This window comes from Nyctereutes procyonoides, unplaced genomic scaffold (assembly GCF_905146905.1).
Source record: "Nyctereutes procyonoides isolate TBG_1078 unplaced genomic scaffold, NYPRO_anot_genome, whole genome shotgun sequence".
Lineage (NCBI taxonomy): Eukaryota > Metazoa > Chordata > Mammalia > Carnivora > Canidae > Nyctereutes > Nyctereutes procyonoides.
In genome coordinates this window covers 35,559,747-35,577,352 of record NW_026575047.1, presented here as the reverse complement: position 1 = coordinate 35,577,352, position 17,606 = coordinate 35,559,747, and the positions used below count along the sequence as shown (strand labels likewise).

Below are 17,606 nucleotides of genomic sequence, written 5' to 3'. Positions count from 1 at the left end.
TCCCACCGAGCTCAGGGCACTTACTGGGATCTACAGAAACATCGCTGGCCACCGAGGCTGAGGCCGTAGAGTCCGTGGAGGAGTTCAGGTCGGGCGCAGTCTCCAGAGCCGGCTTCCGCGTGACGATCACGGCTTGCCTGGGGTCCCGAGCTTGGCGGAGGATGGCCAGGGCATCGTTGTGTGTGGCCCCTTTGAGGGACTTGCCGTTGATGGACAGAACCTCATTGCCCTTCTGAATAGTCCCCTCCTGGGAGGCCAGCCCGTTGGGAAACACTCTATGAACCTGAACAAACCAAAGGAAGTCAAGAGCCAGGAATCACCCAGCATCAGGTCCAGGTTCTTGCTGGAGGGTGATCCAAACCAGTTAGTCAAACCTGAAGGATTCTTAGCGAGAAGAAAATACAAGTTATGTCTCAGATCAGGGCTGCTGGCACAGGGCCTCCCTCATCCACCACCCAGACCAGGGATCGCTAGCCTAATGGCCAGACTGGTCCTCAGAACCCTTCCTAACGTGATGCCCTAGCCGATTGCCACAATCTTAGTTCACCACAATCTTAGTTCACAATCCCAGTTCAAATCTTTCCCCTTATCTGCTCTACGGCAGCATTTCCCAGGGTGGTTTTTCGGAAGCACTGATTCTATGTCACATTAATAGGTGTATAAGAAAAGGTTTCTAAGGTCTAAGTAAGTTAAGAATGCTGGATGAAACAAAAGTTCTGAAAACATCTACAGCTTGTTTAAAAAGGTATTAGAGACTCTACGAAGCAGATTTGCATGATGCTTCTGTAAGAACAGGCCATAGGATCCCCAAAAGTGTTTCAGCCAAGAATCCTTTTTCCAGGCAGAATTTTCAAGCCCCCATCTTCTACAGGATGTATTTTTTTGTTTTTTTGTTTTTTGTTTTTTGTTTTTTTTGTTTGTTTGTTTTTTTTTGAGAAACCCTATCCTAGTAAGTCTGGGCATTTTAAAATTTCCCTAGAAATTCTGATCCAGTTAAAAGAGGCCACACCTTCTGGTCCTCTTTTTGCAAAATAGACGTTTTTTTTTAAAAAAAGAAAACCTCATGTCTTTCCCTCTGTGTCTTTAATGAGGTAAATTCTAATGTGCATAATTAAGAGGATTGCATGAGAGCATGCACAGGCTATTACTGAAATGTGCTACATCATCATGGAAACCAGGCTCTCTGTTTCTCTAAGTTGTTTTGATGTCCAAAAAAATTCTGTGATGTAGTCAGAGATGAGGATCCCCAGGCTCTGTACAAGACCCAAGTATGAAGCAGAAGCTCTGCTGGCCATCTCAGATCCCACCTCTATCGACAAAGCATAAATAGCACCAAGTACCCTGCCCCCACTCACTGTAAGTCATGGGAAGATGTGTTTAGACAAACCAGTGAGGGCCCAGCATGGGCCTCGGTCTTGGACAGTGCTCAACATTAGTTTTCTTTTAATGACTTGGGAGTGTTCACATGCAGAAGGAGAAAGAGGAAGTTTGGTGCATATGCCTGGTTGATGTGCACTGCTTCCTCCTGGGGTTTGAGTGGCTGCAGTGTCTCAGAGTGGCTGTCAAATAGGGTGGAGAGAAGTCACCACTCAGGGCAAACCCAAAGATCCCTCGTACTATTCTCACAGGCCAGCTCTCTTCAAACAGAAAGTCAATGACCAGGAGCCTCTTTATAATCATACCCTGCTGTGTGCTTAGTGACAGAAATAGATCCTGAGTGGTTTTGTGTATCTGTGTGTAGGGGAGGGTTTTTTTGTTTTGTTTTTTGGGTGTGTGTGTGTGTATGTGTGGAGAGAGAGAGAGAGAGAGCCTGCCTGCAGAGAAGGAAGTCACTGCTCTGAATTGACCAATAGGAATGGGCCAAGTCACCTGCCTGGCAGTGTGGTGTATTTAATCCTGGCTGATGATGAACTGCAGGATTTATTTTTAGCTGGGCAAGGGAATTCATGTGAGTCCACATAAATAGTGCACTGAGACAGCACAGCCATTGATGAGGATGGTGCACCCAGCTTTGGAGAGACGGAGCGGCCATGTCTCAGCTCCATCCATGAGGATGGGACCACCAGAAAGCATCCGGGTCAGATAGACAGGGTGAGCAGACAGGTGGGCTGCTGCCACTGCAGATCAGACCGTGTGGGCCAAAAGAGGAAGAGGAGGAGGTGATGGGGAGCTGCTGCTTCCCCTCTCTGCCCCCAGGCTCCAGTTGATCCCCAAAGAACAGGGGCTGGACCACAGGATCTGAAGCCTCAGAGGGCAGTCTGTTCTGTGCTCTGTGAACTCACACAGGAACTGCTTCTTTCTGGCATGGCCCTAATGTCCCAACCCGCTGTCTCAGCCTTCCAGTGTCCAAGCTAACATCTCCACTCTCCAAGTGGGCAAAACCAGGAAAGCAGTCTCCTTTATAGAATCCACCTTCCCCAGGCACCTTTCTGTTCAGGTGAGGCCCCTTTGCATCCAGCATGCTGTGCTATGCCATCACTGCCCAGTTTTCAACTCCAGCTGTCCAGCCTCCCCTCAAGGCACCTATGATCATAAACCATTCTTGTCTAAATGTTTAGTAGCTAACAGGTTACCGGTCTCTTTTGTCCAAAACAAGAGACATTAAATAGAGCTTGCTTCGAATTTTTGTTGACTTGAAATTCACATAACATATGATGAACCATTTTAAAGTGTACTACTCGGTGACATTTAAGGAGTTTGAGTTTTTTTTAAATGTCCCTTCAGGGGCAGCCCTGGTGGCCCAGCAGTTTAGCGCTGCCTTCAGCCCGGGGTGTGATCCTGGAGACCGGGAATCGAGTCCCACGTCAGGCTCCCTGCATGAAGCATACTTCTCCCTCTCCCTGTGTCTCTGTCTCTGTCTCTCTCTCCTCTCCTCTCCTCCCCTTTTTCTTATGAATAAATAAATAAAATCTTTTTAAAAAATAAATAAATGTCCCTTCAGACAGAACCTGCAGCTGTATAGGCCTTAGAGCTTTAACCTCCAGAACTTCTGATCCAGTAGTCCTGGTGTGAGGCTGAGACATGTGTAATTTTCTTTCTTTTTTTTTTTAAGATTCTACAAGTGATTCAGATTTCTTTTGGCATATTCCAGTTGTTTGGGGTCTACAGAGACCTTGTTTGTTAAATTAAGGATCACAAAGGGGGTAGAAGAGAGTTACATAGGTGATGTTATAAGGGATGGGTCCTGACAGCTCCCCTTTAAAATCCTGTCCAGTGGACTGGTGCCAGGCACTCCTCTGATCCCAACATGAGGCCCTTCCTGGCAGGGCCACTGTCTCTGGCTCTTGCACACCTGCAGGGCTGGGCCACTCACCGTGATCACCTTGTTTTCTAGATCGGCTCCTCCTGCCAGGCTGAACCCAAGGCCAGCCCCTTCCTCCTTGTGCAAGATGGTAACGTGGATGCTGTCCAATTGCTGTGGAAGGAAACACGTATATTAAAAGCATGCACTGCGCCAGCCAGAGCAATTTAAGAAGCACTGTAACATCAGGCTGATTTGATCTCAAACCTCAGCGTGGCCACATGCCAAGTTATATCACTTCCTCAAACCTGTCCCACCATCTGGACTGAGAGGACTATGCTTTCTGGCATGGCGTCATAGGAAGTTTAGAAGAGAAAAAGCATGTGTAAAGTAACAGGTGCAGTTCTTTTCCTTCTCCGGCCACCCCGCACACACCCACGCTTGTCCAGATGGGGCTGGGTGCCACTAAGTCAGCTGGAAACCCAGCATGTTAGGTAACACAGCCCTGCCGTTTCAGTGCGGGGCAAGGTCAGCCTGTGGGACTTCAGGCACACCCAGAGGTCAGCGCTGTCCTGCAGAAGTTGGTTGCTCCTTCTATCTTCCTACTCTTCCAAAGGGGCACAGCTGCACATGAAAGAGCCCAGCCAACTCCTGGCTGCAGCACACACATGCACCCACGCAACATGCATGTACACAAAAGCACACAGTGCTTCTCACCTGGAAGTGAGCTCTCATGGAGCCGAAACAATCCCTCTGTGTTGTCTGAAATCAGAGATGCTCTTTCTGATCTTGACCTGAGGCCTCAAGGTCAAATGCACATGAGGACCCAGGAAGATCACTTAAAGGAGCAAACTGAACAGACGTGAGACATTTAGGGTGATGGGAACTGCAGAGAACCAGGGAGCACGTCCCCTGTGCAAACGAACCTGCTGTTACTAGTAAGGTAGACTCAGTGCTACTCGACTGTTCTTTCTTTCTTTCTTTCTTTTTCTTTCTTTCTTTCTTTCTTTCCTTCTTTCTTTCTTCCTTCCTTCCTTCCTTCCTTCCTTCCTTCCTTCCTTCCTTCCTTCTTTCTTTCTTTCTTTCTTTCTTTCTTTCTTTCTTTCTTTCTTTCTTTTTTTGAAACATTTTATTTACTTATTCATGAGAGACACACAGAGAGAGGCAGAGACACAGGCAGAGGGAGAAGCAGGCTCCATGCAGGGAGCCTGATGTGGAACTTGATCCTGGGACTCCAGGATCACACCCTGAGCCAAAGGCAGGTGCTCAACCACTGAGCCACCCAGGTGCCCCATCGACTGTTCTCTTTCAACAAAGAGAGAAGCCAGATGGCCAGGTATCAATTCAGGTTTTATAATCTTCAGAATACAGTAATTTCAACAACCACCATGCAAACCAAATAAAATACACCCTCAGATCCTTGTGACTGATGGGCTACCAGTTTGTACCTCACTGCCAGGGAATACCCTCATGTTGAAGAATTCACTTGCTCTGGCACCAGCAGAGCACCTGTCATGCCGCTGACTCTGGGATCCTTTGTTTGCAGTCCCCAAGACCCAGAGGGATGAAGGGACCACTCCACCTACCTCTATCCCAGCATTGGCCCAAATCTCTCCCCTTTGACCCAATAACCAGGTTACCTGCCCTGTAAGAGGCCCTCATCCAGCAGAAAAATCATCTCCTGGTGACACCCTAGACAAGTTAGATCTTTGTGTTGGACACAATACCTTTGACACTGTTATTCAGTGTGAAGGAAGCCCTGAGAGACAGGTCCTGGTGACGAGTGAATCGCAGCTCAGGGCATTTTGTTTTACTCAGGCTGAGCCGCACTCTTACCCTTGGGAATTTCAGCTATGATCCCTCCTTAAAGCTTTCACCCCAGTCTGGAAGATTCTGGTGCCTTTGCAGATCTGAGACAACCCAGGAGGGGCAAGACCTCTAGTCAATGCTCATCTGAGCTGAGCTGACTTCAGCTTTGCCTGACCACTTCCTCTCCTCATATCTTGGGGTGCTCAGAAGCATATGGGAAGTAAGACTTTCACAATGACTTGAATGAGATGGAGGGTGGTGGCTTGCAAGCCCTAGGATCAATCACTTCTCCCTGTGCAGGGGAAGTCTCTGGGGTGAGAACTTATAACCCAGGCTGCTTACAACAGCATGCTCCTATGAAGCAAGCATCTCCCTGGACATGCATGCCAGGTTGGACAGGATTTGAAGAAAGAAAACCCTTGAGCCCCACCTTTCTCATGTACAAAATAGTTGAAAAGATGCAATAAACCAACAATTAAAAGCACTATCTAAGCTACAGAGCTTCCTTTGAGGGGTGGGTCTTACTGTGGTCTGGTGAGGTAATGTCCACTTCCACGGGCAGGACCCTGGAGGCTGCTTCTGCGTCCCCTCCAGCCACAGCTCACAGTACAGCCTTGGTCACTGTAAGTGCTTACAAAGGAAGCCTACCTTTAACGTTGCTTCATCTAGAACCTTCACTTCCTCGATGAGCTTCTTCAATTCATCGGAGCTCAGCAGTTTGATGACTGATTGGCCAGACTGAGGGGAGCAGTGGTCCCAGCTATCAGCTTCTGTGGGTTCACCGAGCCCCTCTGTGTACTCTCTCAGCTCTGAGAGGCTGTCATAGAGAAACAGCACAATGTACGAATCAGAATATTAAGAGGAGCCCACGGCCATTGTGGGATCACTCTGTTCTGGGCATGGGGCTAGGCACCAGTGTGCATTCTGTAATTTGATGCAACAAATCTGAGTAGACGCCAGCATCCCTCCACTAGAGCCATGAGGACACTGGGGCCTCCAGAGGGTGAATGCCTTGTCTGTGGTCACGTGGCCACAAAATGCCCAGATCTGGGATTCACAATCACAGATCATGGTGTGTCTGTCTCCAGGTCGGGGTCTCCCAATGTCAACACCTCACGCCAGAGTACAGCAGACGCTCTGGACAAGTCTGCACCAACACTGCTGTCAGGTCACAGCCATGGCACCCTGCACACACTCACCCCTGTGCTCCTTTGCTGCCGTCAACACCTGCGTATCCCCCCATTAGCACCTAATAACCACAAAGAGCGCCTGCGCAGCCCGCAACTGGCCTTCTTTTTTCTTTGGAACTTATTTTGGTATTTATAGCCAGTTTTTTTTTCCAGCTACACCTCATATTTTGCAGGAAATTGTTGTTTCAGCAAGAAGAAATTTTTCCTCCCTCTGATCGGCAGACTTTTACTGCCAACAGGTAAAGAGTTCCCGCGGCAGTATATTCTAACCGTGAGCCTTGCAGTTCCAACTGGAAAACAGCTTCTCAGCCAGGAAGAGCCAGCTCCCGGGAAACCTCAGTGTGACAGGGCGCCTCTACCACTGACCGGCTCCCAGTGGCTACCCAGGGGTCGGTCTGGCTCTTGAGCCCCTGCTCTAGCTGTGTGTCCCAGAGCCACTCGTGTTTCTTCCCTGTCTGCAGGGGCTGGAACATGAAACATCAGGGTCGATGGGTCTCAGCAGTGTAAGAATAAGAAACACAGCTGGTAAAGACAGAGTTGTTCTGATTCAAGGCAGGACCTCACCCCACAGTGGAAGCCCCAGGGAACAGTGAGGAGCACCCCAGTTCTTTGGAGCAGGTTCTACCCACCTCCTAATCTCAATGGAAAGGCAAACTGAGGATGAGGAACCTACTCGTGGTCAGGGAGTCAGCGCCAGAGCAGGAACCAGGCCCCTGATGTTCTAACGCCCCGTCCAGGGGCCTGAACCCACGTGCAGAGTTCTTGTGGATTCCTTCGGGAGTGGGGGCGGGGGAGAGCCGGGCATTATTCCTGGCTCCAGTCTGGTCTTCCTGAGTGGGAGCAGGACATGTCAGAGGTGCATGTGTTTCCAAATCTCCATGAGCAACTCTCCAGGGACCTTCCTGCCACCCTCCCAGACCAGGTATTGTGAAACTCCTCCTTCATATGGAAGGTGTAACACAGATGCACACATGCACACACGCCTGGGGAAGAATAAGCAGAGTGACTCCTTAGGGTTCCCCAGATGTTGTTTCAAGGCTATGCATAGCCATGAAAGAAAGACAGACAAGAGAGAGCAGAAAGACAGGAAGGTGAAGGATATCGGGGCACACTCACTTGAGGGAGAAGCCCGTGTCCAAGGCAGGAGTTTCTGCGGAGGTGTTCATGGCTGGGGTGTCACCGGCAGATGATGCAGGAGATCCCCCTTCTTTGGGGCTGCAGGGCGTCTGTCCCCAGGACATGGATGACGGGAGGCACAGCAAGGACTTCATGACAGCCGATGACACTTGGCTGCTGATGGAGTAGAGCTTACTGGCCTTCTCATCCAGTGGCTTCATCTCCCAGGACTGGGTGTGGGACAGGGGGAAGCTCCGCGCCCGTTGGCTCGGCATCTTGACAACAGGGCCCTGGGCTTCCTCTGTGTGTGTGGACAGCAGCCTTGAGAGAGGATCAGGGTCGGGGAGGAGGGTCTCCCGACTGGACTGCCGTCCTGGGAGAGGGGACCCCGACACTCCCAGCTCGCTGGTCTTGGAGGAGGTGAGGGTGCCCTGCGGCAGTGGCTCTGGCTCTGGCTGCTGCTGCTTCTCCACGGTGTGGGGGGGCCCTCGCCCCGAGAGGTCAGGAACCTGTCCTCCGTCTTGCTCCCCTGGAGATTGTGCTGCCTCCCCCATGGAAGCCTGGAGACTCAGTCTCTGCGCTCCCCTGTTGGGCAGCTGTGCAGAGCCAAAGGTTTCAAAGGAGCTGATTCTCTGTTTGATGGAGGACGAGAAGGCTCGAGTGGGGGCCCCTGGGCGCTCCCTGGAAGCCGGTGCGGGCTTGGAGGACGAGGCCGTGTCAGGCAGCCGCCTGGGCTCCGCAGCACGCGTCCTCAAACTTTTCAAGCTCTGGCGAAACCAGGCTGGCTTGGGGGCCACGGGAGGACCCTTCTTCACGCTGCTGCTGTCCGCTGACTTGTAAGCTTTGGAAGCACCGCTGGTGGCATCCAGCTTCGGCGGCGTCCCATCCGGGTGGCCCCGCGGCCCGTCTTCTCCACCCAGGCCGACGCTGGGCGGCAGCGGCACGTGGCTGTGGTTCTCACTCATGATGGGGCTAAACAGGTTTTTGATGCAGTCAGAAATTCTAACCCAGGGGTCTTCGGCTGTGATGTCAAGGCTATAGTCCATCCGAGCCTGCCTCTTAAGGAGCGGGTGTTTGACTGGGGACGTTTGAGTCCCTGGGCAACAGAGACAAGGTCAAAGCTGAGCATTACACCTACATCCCCATTTCAAAGCTAAAGAGCAAGAAGCGTTCTGGGGGAGGAGACCAGTGCAGGTGCTGGACACCGGTTGGGTGAGCAACTAGCCCCCTTCCCTAGTGCCATTCCCTGCCTGCAATGCCCGCAAGCAGCACGCCAGAACCAGAGTTCACTTCGCAGCATTTTAGAGCTGGAAGGCTTTGCAGAGAATGTCCAGGCCAATGTCTGGCATTTTACAACTGAGAAATCCAACATTCAGACAGGTAAGGGACTACCTGTTGGCCCAGACAGGGCACGGCCCACCATCTCCTGATTCTCACTGTCCTTTCCCTGCACTAAGCAGCCTGCCCGTGAGTCATCACAAATTTAAAAGCCAAAGCAATTTTCTTACCTTTTAAAACTTTTAGGGCAAAGGTCACAGATCGGTGGCCATATTTGCCGTGGCCCACCCATCTCATTAAAAAGCAACTTCAACGTGCTTGCCTTCAGATGGGGTGCACCCCAGCTCACCTCGGTCCTTAACCCCCTCCCTCGCTGGTTTGCATCTCTCATATTTGTGCATCCCCTGGGAAAGTGAGGAGACTTTCTTATCCAGGGACAGAGGGAGGCCGGCCCTCACACAGCAAAGACACCAAGTGGACATGTGACCCTCCCGTGGCCTCCAGGTCTGATCTTTTCCTGGTGAAGAGTTTGCTGCTCTGGGTTTGTGCTCGGGGTGGGTGCTTGATACCCAGCAGCAGTCCAGCATGAGAAGGACTGACCCCTGCTGGCCCCTGTCTCAGTGCCAGGCCTCAAGCAAACCGTGAGAGTGTTAAGCCTCAAAGGTATGAGAGATGCTCCGCACAATCTGGAAGATCTGCATGGCTCTCTGCTAGGGGGGCCCAGGCCTCTCAGCCCAGCTCTGCATTTATCCATCGCTCTATTGCAAGGGGCTGTCATAAAGCACGGCAGTGAGGTTCTGCTGGCAAGCCCTTTGCAAGCAGGGGTGAGGCGCTGTTGCAAGCAGAGCACCAAGGTATTCTCTGGGGTGTTCCTCAACTGGGGTAACTAAGGGAAGGGAGTGTGGAGACGGGGAGCCTGCATCAGTGGGACACCTGCTCTGGGTGAGACAGGCCAGACGTTTCCACCCATAACGCCCTCTCCCAACCCTCCAGGGGCCACTCATGTGCTATTCATGTAGCGTTTCTCAAACAGGCATATTTGGTTTGTAGCCTACAGGTTAGTTCTTCTGCAATACCCGGAGCTCCTTGATGGCCTGGACTGGTGGTCTCCTGTCTGTCCCTCCGTTTCTCCAGCAACTGGCACAGAGCCTCATGAAGCAGCATTCAGTACATACTGGGGTGCCATGTGATTTGCCACACCGTGCTGATGAACGATAGAGGCTCAGAAAAGCAAAGAAGGCTACCCAGAGGAGAGAGCTGGGTGTCCCATGCCAGTCTTCCTGACCCCAAATCCTATGCAGGCCAGGACACAGTCATGTCTCAGCGATTGCAGGGTGCCATGTGAGCACACCCACTCTCACGGACACAGTGCCTACCAGGGAATGTGAAGCTGCATGCTCAGCCTGGGACATGCTGGACACCGTGTGCTAGAGTGCCGGCCACCCCCAATCCTGTCCTCCTGCTGACTGTCCCCACCGAGCACCTCCGCAGTATCACCAGTCCGATCGGGGGTCCCTAGCTTGGCAGCGCCCCCTGTCCTGCTGCCTGGGCACCTCAGGGCTCTTGTTTGCTCACCCACCCGAGTCCAGCTGCCCCGTTGGGCACAAGCGTCCATCCTCAGAGCAAACCCACATCCTTACCTTGTTCCTGGACCTTCACCGGGAAGGTCCTTCCTTCGGGAAGCCTGAACTGAAAGCCTACCTGGGCTGCCTCGTCTCCGTCCCGGGTCGGGCTCCAAGGAGGGCGCTGTGTGCGGGTCCACCGTGGGCCCTGGGCAGCAGGCGAGGGCGCGGGGGGCTCTCCCCGCCGTGTCTTCCTGCGGCAGCGGCAGCGGTGGCGGTGGCAGCCGTTCTCTGGCTTCCTGTGGTGTAAACAGGAAGCGACACCATGTGAAAACGGTGGCCTGCCCCCGTGAGGGGCTCAGGCGCACCGGGTCTGGCACCGGAGAGCCCCCGCTGAGCTGCTCCCGTGCCGGGCCCCCCAGCAGCCCTGCCAAGGGGCCCCTTCGTCCCCAGTGTTGCCCGCTCACCCAGCACCCAGGGCGCCGCTCTGCGTCCAGGGAGCCCGCATCCAGAATGCACCTCCTCCTTGCCGAGCGTCAAGTCCCTAGGCCCTTTGTGACAGGGACAAGAAGCTCGGGGCGTGAAAGACGCTGGCCCCGCTCCGTGTACCGCTGCATCGGGTGGAAGCAGGGCTCCGGGATGGGAAGGAACAGCAGCTGCCTAATCTCCACTAACTTCGGGTTAGGACACTCAGAGCAAAATGTGGGTTGGCCGCTTTCTGCCCTGTCATCCATCAGGGATGTTTCGTAAGCATGCTCTGAGGATGACAGGCCCTGGGGTGCCCGTACTGTGGCTTCCCTCTGCTGCACCTGCCGTGGTGTGGTTAGTCCCTAGTAGATGTGTTCTCCCCACTGAACCCGGATGCGGTCTCAGGCCCCTTCCTGACCCAGCCTTGGACAAGCTGACCAGGCCCCCAGCACCCACCCACTGCTTACCTGGGGCTTGCATTCCTGCAGCACAAATGTGATGCTGCCGGTGCCCAGAGAAAGCCAAGGGGCAAGCAAGGCTTCCTAGAGAAATTCTTTTTGTCTGGCTCTTGAACAAAGAGTAAGAACTTCCCAGGCAGAGAAGCGGAAAGAGAGCGTTCCAGGGAGAGGGACCCACACACTCAGTGAGAGGGACAAGCATGTGCCAGCCCAGACAAGGAGAAGAAGAGTGGTGTCATCACAGGGACGCTCTCACATGTGGTCATCTGCGGGAGCAACCCTGGGCTGCATGGTGGTGATCTCTGTGTCCTTTCATTCTAGAGCCGGGTAGAATGACGGACCAGGGATTTGGCCAGGCTACAGGCTTCCTCCCGAGAGGAAGGAAAGACGGTGGAATAAATGCATCATTTGGGAATAGAACAGAAATGGCAAACGTCTGTGGCCTGAAATGAATGTCCACACTGGTGATAAACATTCTTTGAGACTATGAGGGCTACAAAAGTTGGAAATGCATTCACAGAGCCTTGCTGCCACCAAGTCCCCATCAGAGACCTGAGCTCAGGGAGAGCACTTGGAAAAACAGAGAGACCAACCAACTCAGGAGTCCCTGAGCTCCTGAACTAGTCCTTTGAAAAACAAGGCTTGCCCATGGCATTTGGAACTTAAGACACTAGGCCGATGGCATCAAGGACCCTCATCAAGCAGGAAAAATGACACGTGGCTGGAATTCAGCTTTGCTCATTTGGGAGCTCTGTAAGGTGACATTTGTCTATATCTGTGAGTCGCTGATGCTTTTACCAGCTGACACCCTGGTACCAACCACACTAATTAAAGCAACTTTGCCCCTTGGGACAGACACATATGTATTTTTTTTCATTAACACACGTGATATTATGTATCCTCTTAATGGAGGGTTTTTTTCCCCTCTTAATTAGCCCCTGAAATAAATCCAGTTTTATGCAGATCTTTCTGGAAGCAACTTTGAGCTGCTTCCATAGTGCGATGCTCGGGGGAGAGAGAGAGGAAAGGAGAAAAGACAGACCTGTGGGCTCACAGGGCCAATGGTGCATTTTTGGCTCAGTGATAGGTCTGAGTTGATTGCCTAGAAAGGAGAGAATTGGTCTTTTGTCGAGGAAAATAACATCCTGAGGGTCATTTTGGTGGTGGTGGTTTCATCCTGGTGAGTTACAGGATGGGAAAGATTTGGGGGTTGTCCTGAGAGAACCGGGAGAGAGGGAACTGGGAGAAAGGGAGGGACAGCCAGGGAGATGCTGTTCCCTGGGGCCACGGAGAGACGCGTCCTGGGAGAGAGCCCCGGAAATGGTCACAGGGACTCGAGTGAGGTCCAGCCTTGCTTCCCAGTTTTGTCCTTTCCCTACTGGGACTCCCACTCCCAGTAGGAGTGTGTCATGTGGTTTGTGCTGGCTGGGCAGGGCCTGCTGGCCACATGGGACAGAGCGGAGGCACCGGGAAGGGGCTGCTGACCCCGGCAAGGGCGGGGAGGAGGCAGGACAGTCAGCCCCAGCCCCGGGAGGGCTGCCCGGATTAAGTGCCCACACTGGAGCCCCCGCCGGCAGAAACCCGCATCTTCTTCCAGCCCACTGGCCTAGGGACACCTGCTGCCCGGTCTGGCCGGGAACCCCCGGGGCATCACTGAGAAGCCCCGCGGCCCCGCAGACCTGTCCTGGCAAAACTACTCCTCCTTTTCTGAGTCTCCAGGAAAAAAGTGAAAAGCCTGGCTTCTCGGCCTGCCTGTTCCTCATCTGCCCTTCCGGACCCACGGGGAAGCACAACCTTTGCTTCAAGCAGGAGGCAGGGGATGCACCCACCTGGACCAGCCCATTAGGCACAGCCAAGCAACCAGGTCTGATGGCGCTGGGCTGGGCAGGACCCCACTTCCCTTTCAGTGGACTGGCTTCCTCCTCCCATCACTTCTCCCTCCTACATAATCCGCCCCCCCCCCCACTGCACCCTCTGGGCTTCTTCCCCTCCTGGTTTGTCAACTCCAATTACAGGCGGTTAGGGGACGTCCGAGGCCGCATCACCACCTGCCTGGCCACGGCAGTTCTGGGACCCAGGCTGTGAGAGGCAGGGTCTCCCAGCGCTCAAGCCACTGGCCATGAGGACTTGAGCTCAGCCAACTCTTTCGGGGGGTGGGCACCTCACCCCCAGGGGAGTAGGGCTGGACTAGGGCAGTGGCTGTGTAGTACTCAGCACAGGGCCCGGGCATGCAAATGGCCCACAGTGCAGCAGCTGCTCAGCCGACGGCCTGCCTTCCCACAGGGGTGGCCCGGGGCTGCAGAGGAAGGAAGCCAGGTCTTGAACAGATGCTGCAGGAAGGAGCACAGCCATGAAGGCTCGTGGGCCTGAGATTCCACCGGGCATCCACGTAGATGGCACAGCCTGTCTGCCCACCCCGCACCAAGGTAAGCCTGGAAATGACCCCCCCACACACACGCCTCTCAAAAGCAGTAGTAAGCTCCAGTATATTTTAGAAGGGAACCCAGAAGCCAGCCAGCAGGAATGGGGCTTCAGCTTGGGATCCGCCAAGCTTCGAATCTGCACGGTCTGCTCGAAGCTTGAGCTGAGCCTCTTCTCTCCAACACAGCAGGGGCAACCTGCCTCCCCCATGGCTAACGCTGCTGCTTTAGCTCAAGAATGACCGTGAAGAAGATAAAAATAAACAAGTAGCAACAAAACCACAATTCTGGGCTCTGGAGTGCAGGAGAATGTTCAACCTGTGAGATGCCTCTCTTACCTGGCTACACGTGGGCAAGGTGTGCCCAGAAGGGCACAGGGGGTCCTCCCTCTCTTCCGGACTCTTCTGAGGGTCACTGTCGCTTTTAAAGTATTTTCTGGGTGGAGGCTTGGGTTTGGAGGTCGTGGGCTTTCTCACCAAAATCTCGAAGGATTTCTTCAGTCTCAGCGGTGGGTGGCTGTCCGGCATCCCAGGGAGGGGTGGGCTCTCCTGGGGCGGCCTAGAAGCCACGGGAAGGGCCCCTGGCTCCTGCCCCAGGGACAGGCTGGGGCTGTGGGTGGGGACCTCTGGGTCCGAAGTCAGCTGTTCACAGCCGCTAACGGGACTCCCCCCGGGGGACCCCGACATGTAGCTGCTGTCACTGCTGGAGCGGATCATGACCTTCTGAGCTCTGCGATGCGGGGGTGCTGAGTTCTTTTCTCTCTCCTTCTCCAGGGTCGGCCGCCCATGCCAGCTACTCTCCAGCCTTTTGACACCTGCAATGGAAGGACAAGGGACTCCCACAGCTGAGCCTGAAGGGCAAACATACTGTCTGCTGTGCCCCCAACTGGACTGCTCCAGGCTACACGCCGCACTCCCAGACTGTCACCTTCTCATCTGAGGTCACTTTGGATTCAGAGCCCGGGATTCATGGGCTTGTCCCCTGCAAGCTGTAGACTTCAAGTTGGGAAAATGGCTCAAATTTCTGAGTCTCCATGTGATCGATATGGAGATGCATCTCCAACTTGCCCATTGAGGAAGGGGTTGCTCTCCCCTCTGTGGGGTGTGCTGGTGGCAGGTGTCTGCCATTGTCAGCTTCTGCAGGGACTGCCTACAGGGAGCCACCTCACCCAAGGGGCAGCTCGTTTCCAGGGACTGATGGAGGGACTGATGGAGATGGGCTCTAAAGGAGGAGCCATTCCTGCCAACCAGACGATTCTTTTTTTTTTTTTAAGATTTTTTTATTCATGAGAGACATAGAGAGAGAGGCAGAAACACAGGCAGAGGGAGAAGCAGGCTCCCTGCAGGGAGCCCAACATGGGACTCGATCTCAGGTCTCCAGGATCACGCCCTGAGCTGAAGGCGGTGCCAAACCGCTGAGCCACCCGGGCTGCCCTAACCAGACGATTCTAATGTACCATTTAGCTGCCAAACTCCAGGGGCTGGCTGAAGCTGTGTATCAGGTCACCTCCCCCACTGCCCAGCCCTCTGTTCTCTTCCCCTTCACAGGCTCTGGTCGCTAGGTACCTTCCGAGGTAACATCCTACCAAACACTGTCTCACAGTTGACTCCCTGGGGAACCCAACCAGCAACACCCCACTTTCTCACCTATAAAATGGGAATAATATTCCAGGGCCACTGGGCTTGTTTCAGGGCTCAGTATCAAAGACAGAAAACACCTGTGAATGTGTGTTAAGCCTTGTACCAAGAGGCTATCATTTTCTCCAGCTGAGGATGAACTGAGCCTCCTTCTTCTTCCCTCTCATCCAGCCTTTCTTCCCGGGTTATTCCCCCAACACGCCTATTCTCAGCACCAGGGGACATCCACAGAACCCTGAGAGGCTGTTTTCTCTAGCAGGAAACTGTTCCAGGTATTTCTTTCCTAAAATCATTGCTCAAAGGAGTGGGAACAGACTGAGGCCCAGCCTCTTGCTCAAAATCCAGCTCATTCTGGAAGGCCAAGAGAGGAAGGAGAGCCCCAAAGAAGAGAATCCTAAACCTCAGGACAAAACCAAGGTCAGCCAAACTCACAATTCAAGTCCTCTTTAAAGAAAAAAAAAATTTATTATGCTTTATCTTGACCATAAAATAATGCATCTTCATTAGAAAAAATTCAGTCATAAGGGTGCCTGGGTGGCTCAGTCTGTTAAGTGCCTGTCTTCTGCTCAGATCACAATCCCAGGGTCCTGGAATAGAGCCCTGTGGGCTCCCTGCTCAGCAGGGAGCCTGCCTCTCCCTCTCCCTCTGCCCTTCCCCCCCCCCCGCTTGTGTTTTTTTTTTCTCTCTCTCTCTCAAATAAATAAATAAATAAAATCTTTTAAAAAAAAAAGAGAAAAAACTCAGCCACAAAAAGGGAGAAATGAAAGAATTTATCTGTGGTCCTATCAGCTGGAAATAACCACTGTCAAAATATTTATGAGTCTCTCTGATATATTTTCCTGAGCATAATTGCATGTTGAGTGGGCGGAAATGATAGAACATAGTTGAAATAAAATTTTTGAACATTCCTTTCTTTGAACATTTTCAGACTGTTTAGCCTCCTAGTCAATATTTGCATGTTGTTCTATCATATGCTCCAGGATGACTTGGCCAATGCCCAGTGGTTGAGCCCTGAGCAGCCTTTCAGCTAACCTGGTTCCTGTCCAGATGCTCTGTCCACTATATAGAGTGATTTTGGCCCAAAGAGCCTCTCAGGGCCCCACATGTTCCTTAGAAATATACATAAAGGGGTGCATGGGTGGCTCAGTCAGTTGAGTGTCCAACTCTTGATTTTGGCTCAGGTCATGGTCTCAGGGTCCTGAGAGCAGCCCTGCATGGGGCTCTGTGGTCAGTGAGGAGTCTGCTTGTTCTTTTCCCTCCCCTTCTCTAAAATAAATAAATTCGTTTTTAAAAAAGAAATGTGCATAAAAACTATATGTAAAGATCTGGTAAAATAATTCATGAATTAACCCAGGTGTCTGAAATTAGAAGACCTTAGTAAGAGTTAGGTATTATTTCTTTTTTTAGATATTATTTCTAAAGAGTTTATTATTATTATTATTATTATTATTATTATTATTATTTTAGTGCTGAAAACTCAAATGTGTATGGGGTGCCTGTGCAAATGGCAACCTGGGATAACAGGGAATGGTGGGAACTACAGAGACAGGGAGAGGGCCTGCTCATTGAAAAGAATCCAAAGTCAGATGCTTCTATCGTCTGCTACCCAAACAAAGCAAAAGTGTGAGCCAAGCCTAGCTGCTGGGCTGCTGGCTTTCAACCTTTGTCCATGTGTCATGCTTGTCCGTGATCACTGTTACATCCCTGAGGTGGGAGGCAAGTTCATGGCTACCCCCTTAGCTGTCTAAGAAGGCAAAGATATTCAAGTCAGAGCTCACCATCTCCCTTACCTTCCAGACTCCACTGATGCCTCTCCTTTCCAAACTTGACATTCTCCACAGCCTGGGCCACAGCTTCAATGAGTTGCAGTTCAGAGACCTAGAAAATATGAGTCAGCTGCTCAGGTAAAACAGCAGAAATGTCTGCATCAGGCTGCAAGTCTTATTACCAGCTCTCAAGTGGGGCGCTTGGATTCCCGGGTCTGTCCTTCCAAACCACTCTGCAAATAGCTGGCAAATTCCACTTCTGGAAACACCCTATTGATTCCAGGGCACCAGTGGTTCCCTAGTATACTGTCAGTGAAGTCCAAAGCCTGTCCATAAAAGTGTTCTCAAGGTGGCCCCTCTCAACTGTCCAACCGTCTCTCCAATGCTCGCTGAGAAACTCCAGGCACTGGAGTTACAACTAAACAGTTGACCTTTGGGAGTATTCCATTTTTGGCAATGCTGCCATGACATTGTCATCATCATCACCATCAACATTATCATCACCATCATCACCATCACTGTTTTACTGTCATGGGTCACTGATTACCTTAGAGTAACAGTTAAGAGTATGACTCTTGGAGCCAAATAGACTTGTGTTCAAGACCTAGCTCCTTCACTTTCTAGTTGTGTACTCTTAGACAAGTTACTTAACCTCCTTGTG

The 17,606-nt window shown here is 52.3% G+C and overlaps 1 protein-coding gene across 4 annotated transcripts in view; it reads right to left on the bottom strand.

Annotated features, from left to right (window-relative positions):
* The window catches only part of IL16 (interleukin 16), a 101,058-nt gene that overhangs the window by 3,096 nt on the left and 80,356 nt on the right, over nt 1-17,606 (bottom strand). For all 4 annotated transcript variants that reach the window (XM_055326006.1, XM_055326007.1, XM_055326009.1 and 1 more), the window contains exons 11-17: nt 16,970-17,057; nt 13,881-14,356; nt 10,336-10,495; nt 7,357-8,452; nt 5,699-5,867; nt 3,314-3,415; nt 25-283 (exon numbers count right to left, since the gene is read on the bottom strand). In XM_055326006.1, coding sequence (XP_055181981.1) covers nt 25-283; nt 3,314-3,415; nt 5,699-5,867; nt 7,357-8,452; nt 10,336-10,495; nt 13,881-14,356; nt 16,970-17,057 — 2,350 coding nt within the window. The remainder of the gene's footprint in view (nt 1-24; nt 284-3,313; nt 3,416-5,698; nt 5,868-7,356; nt 8,453-10,335; nt 10,496-13,880; nt 14,357-16,969; nt 17,058-17,606) is intronic.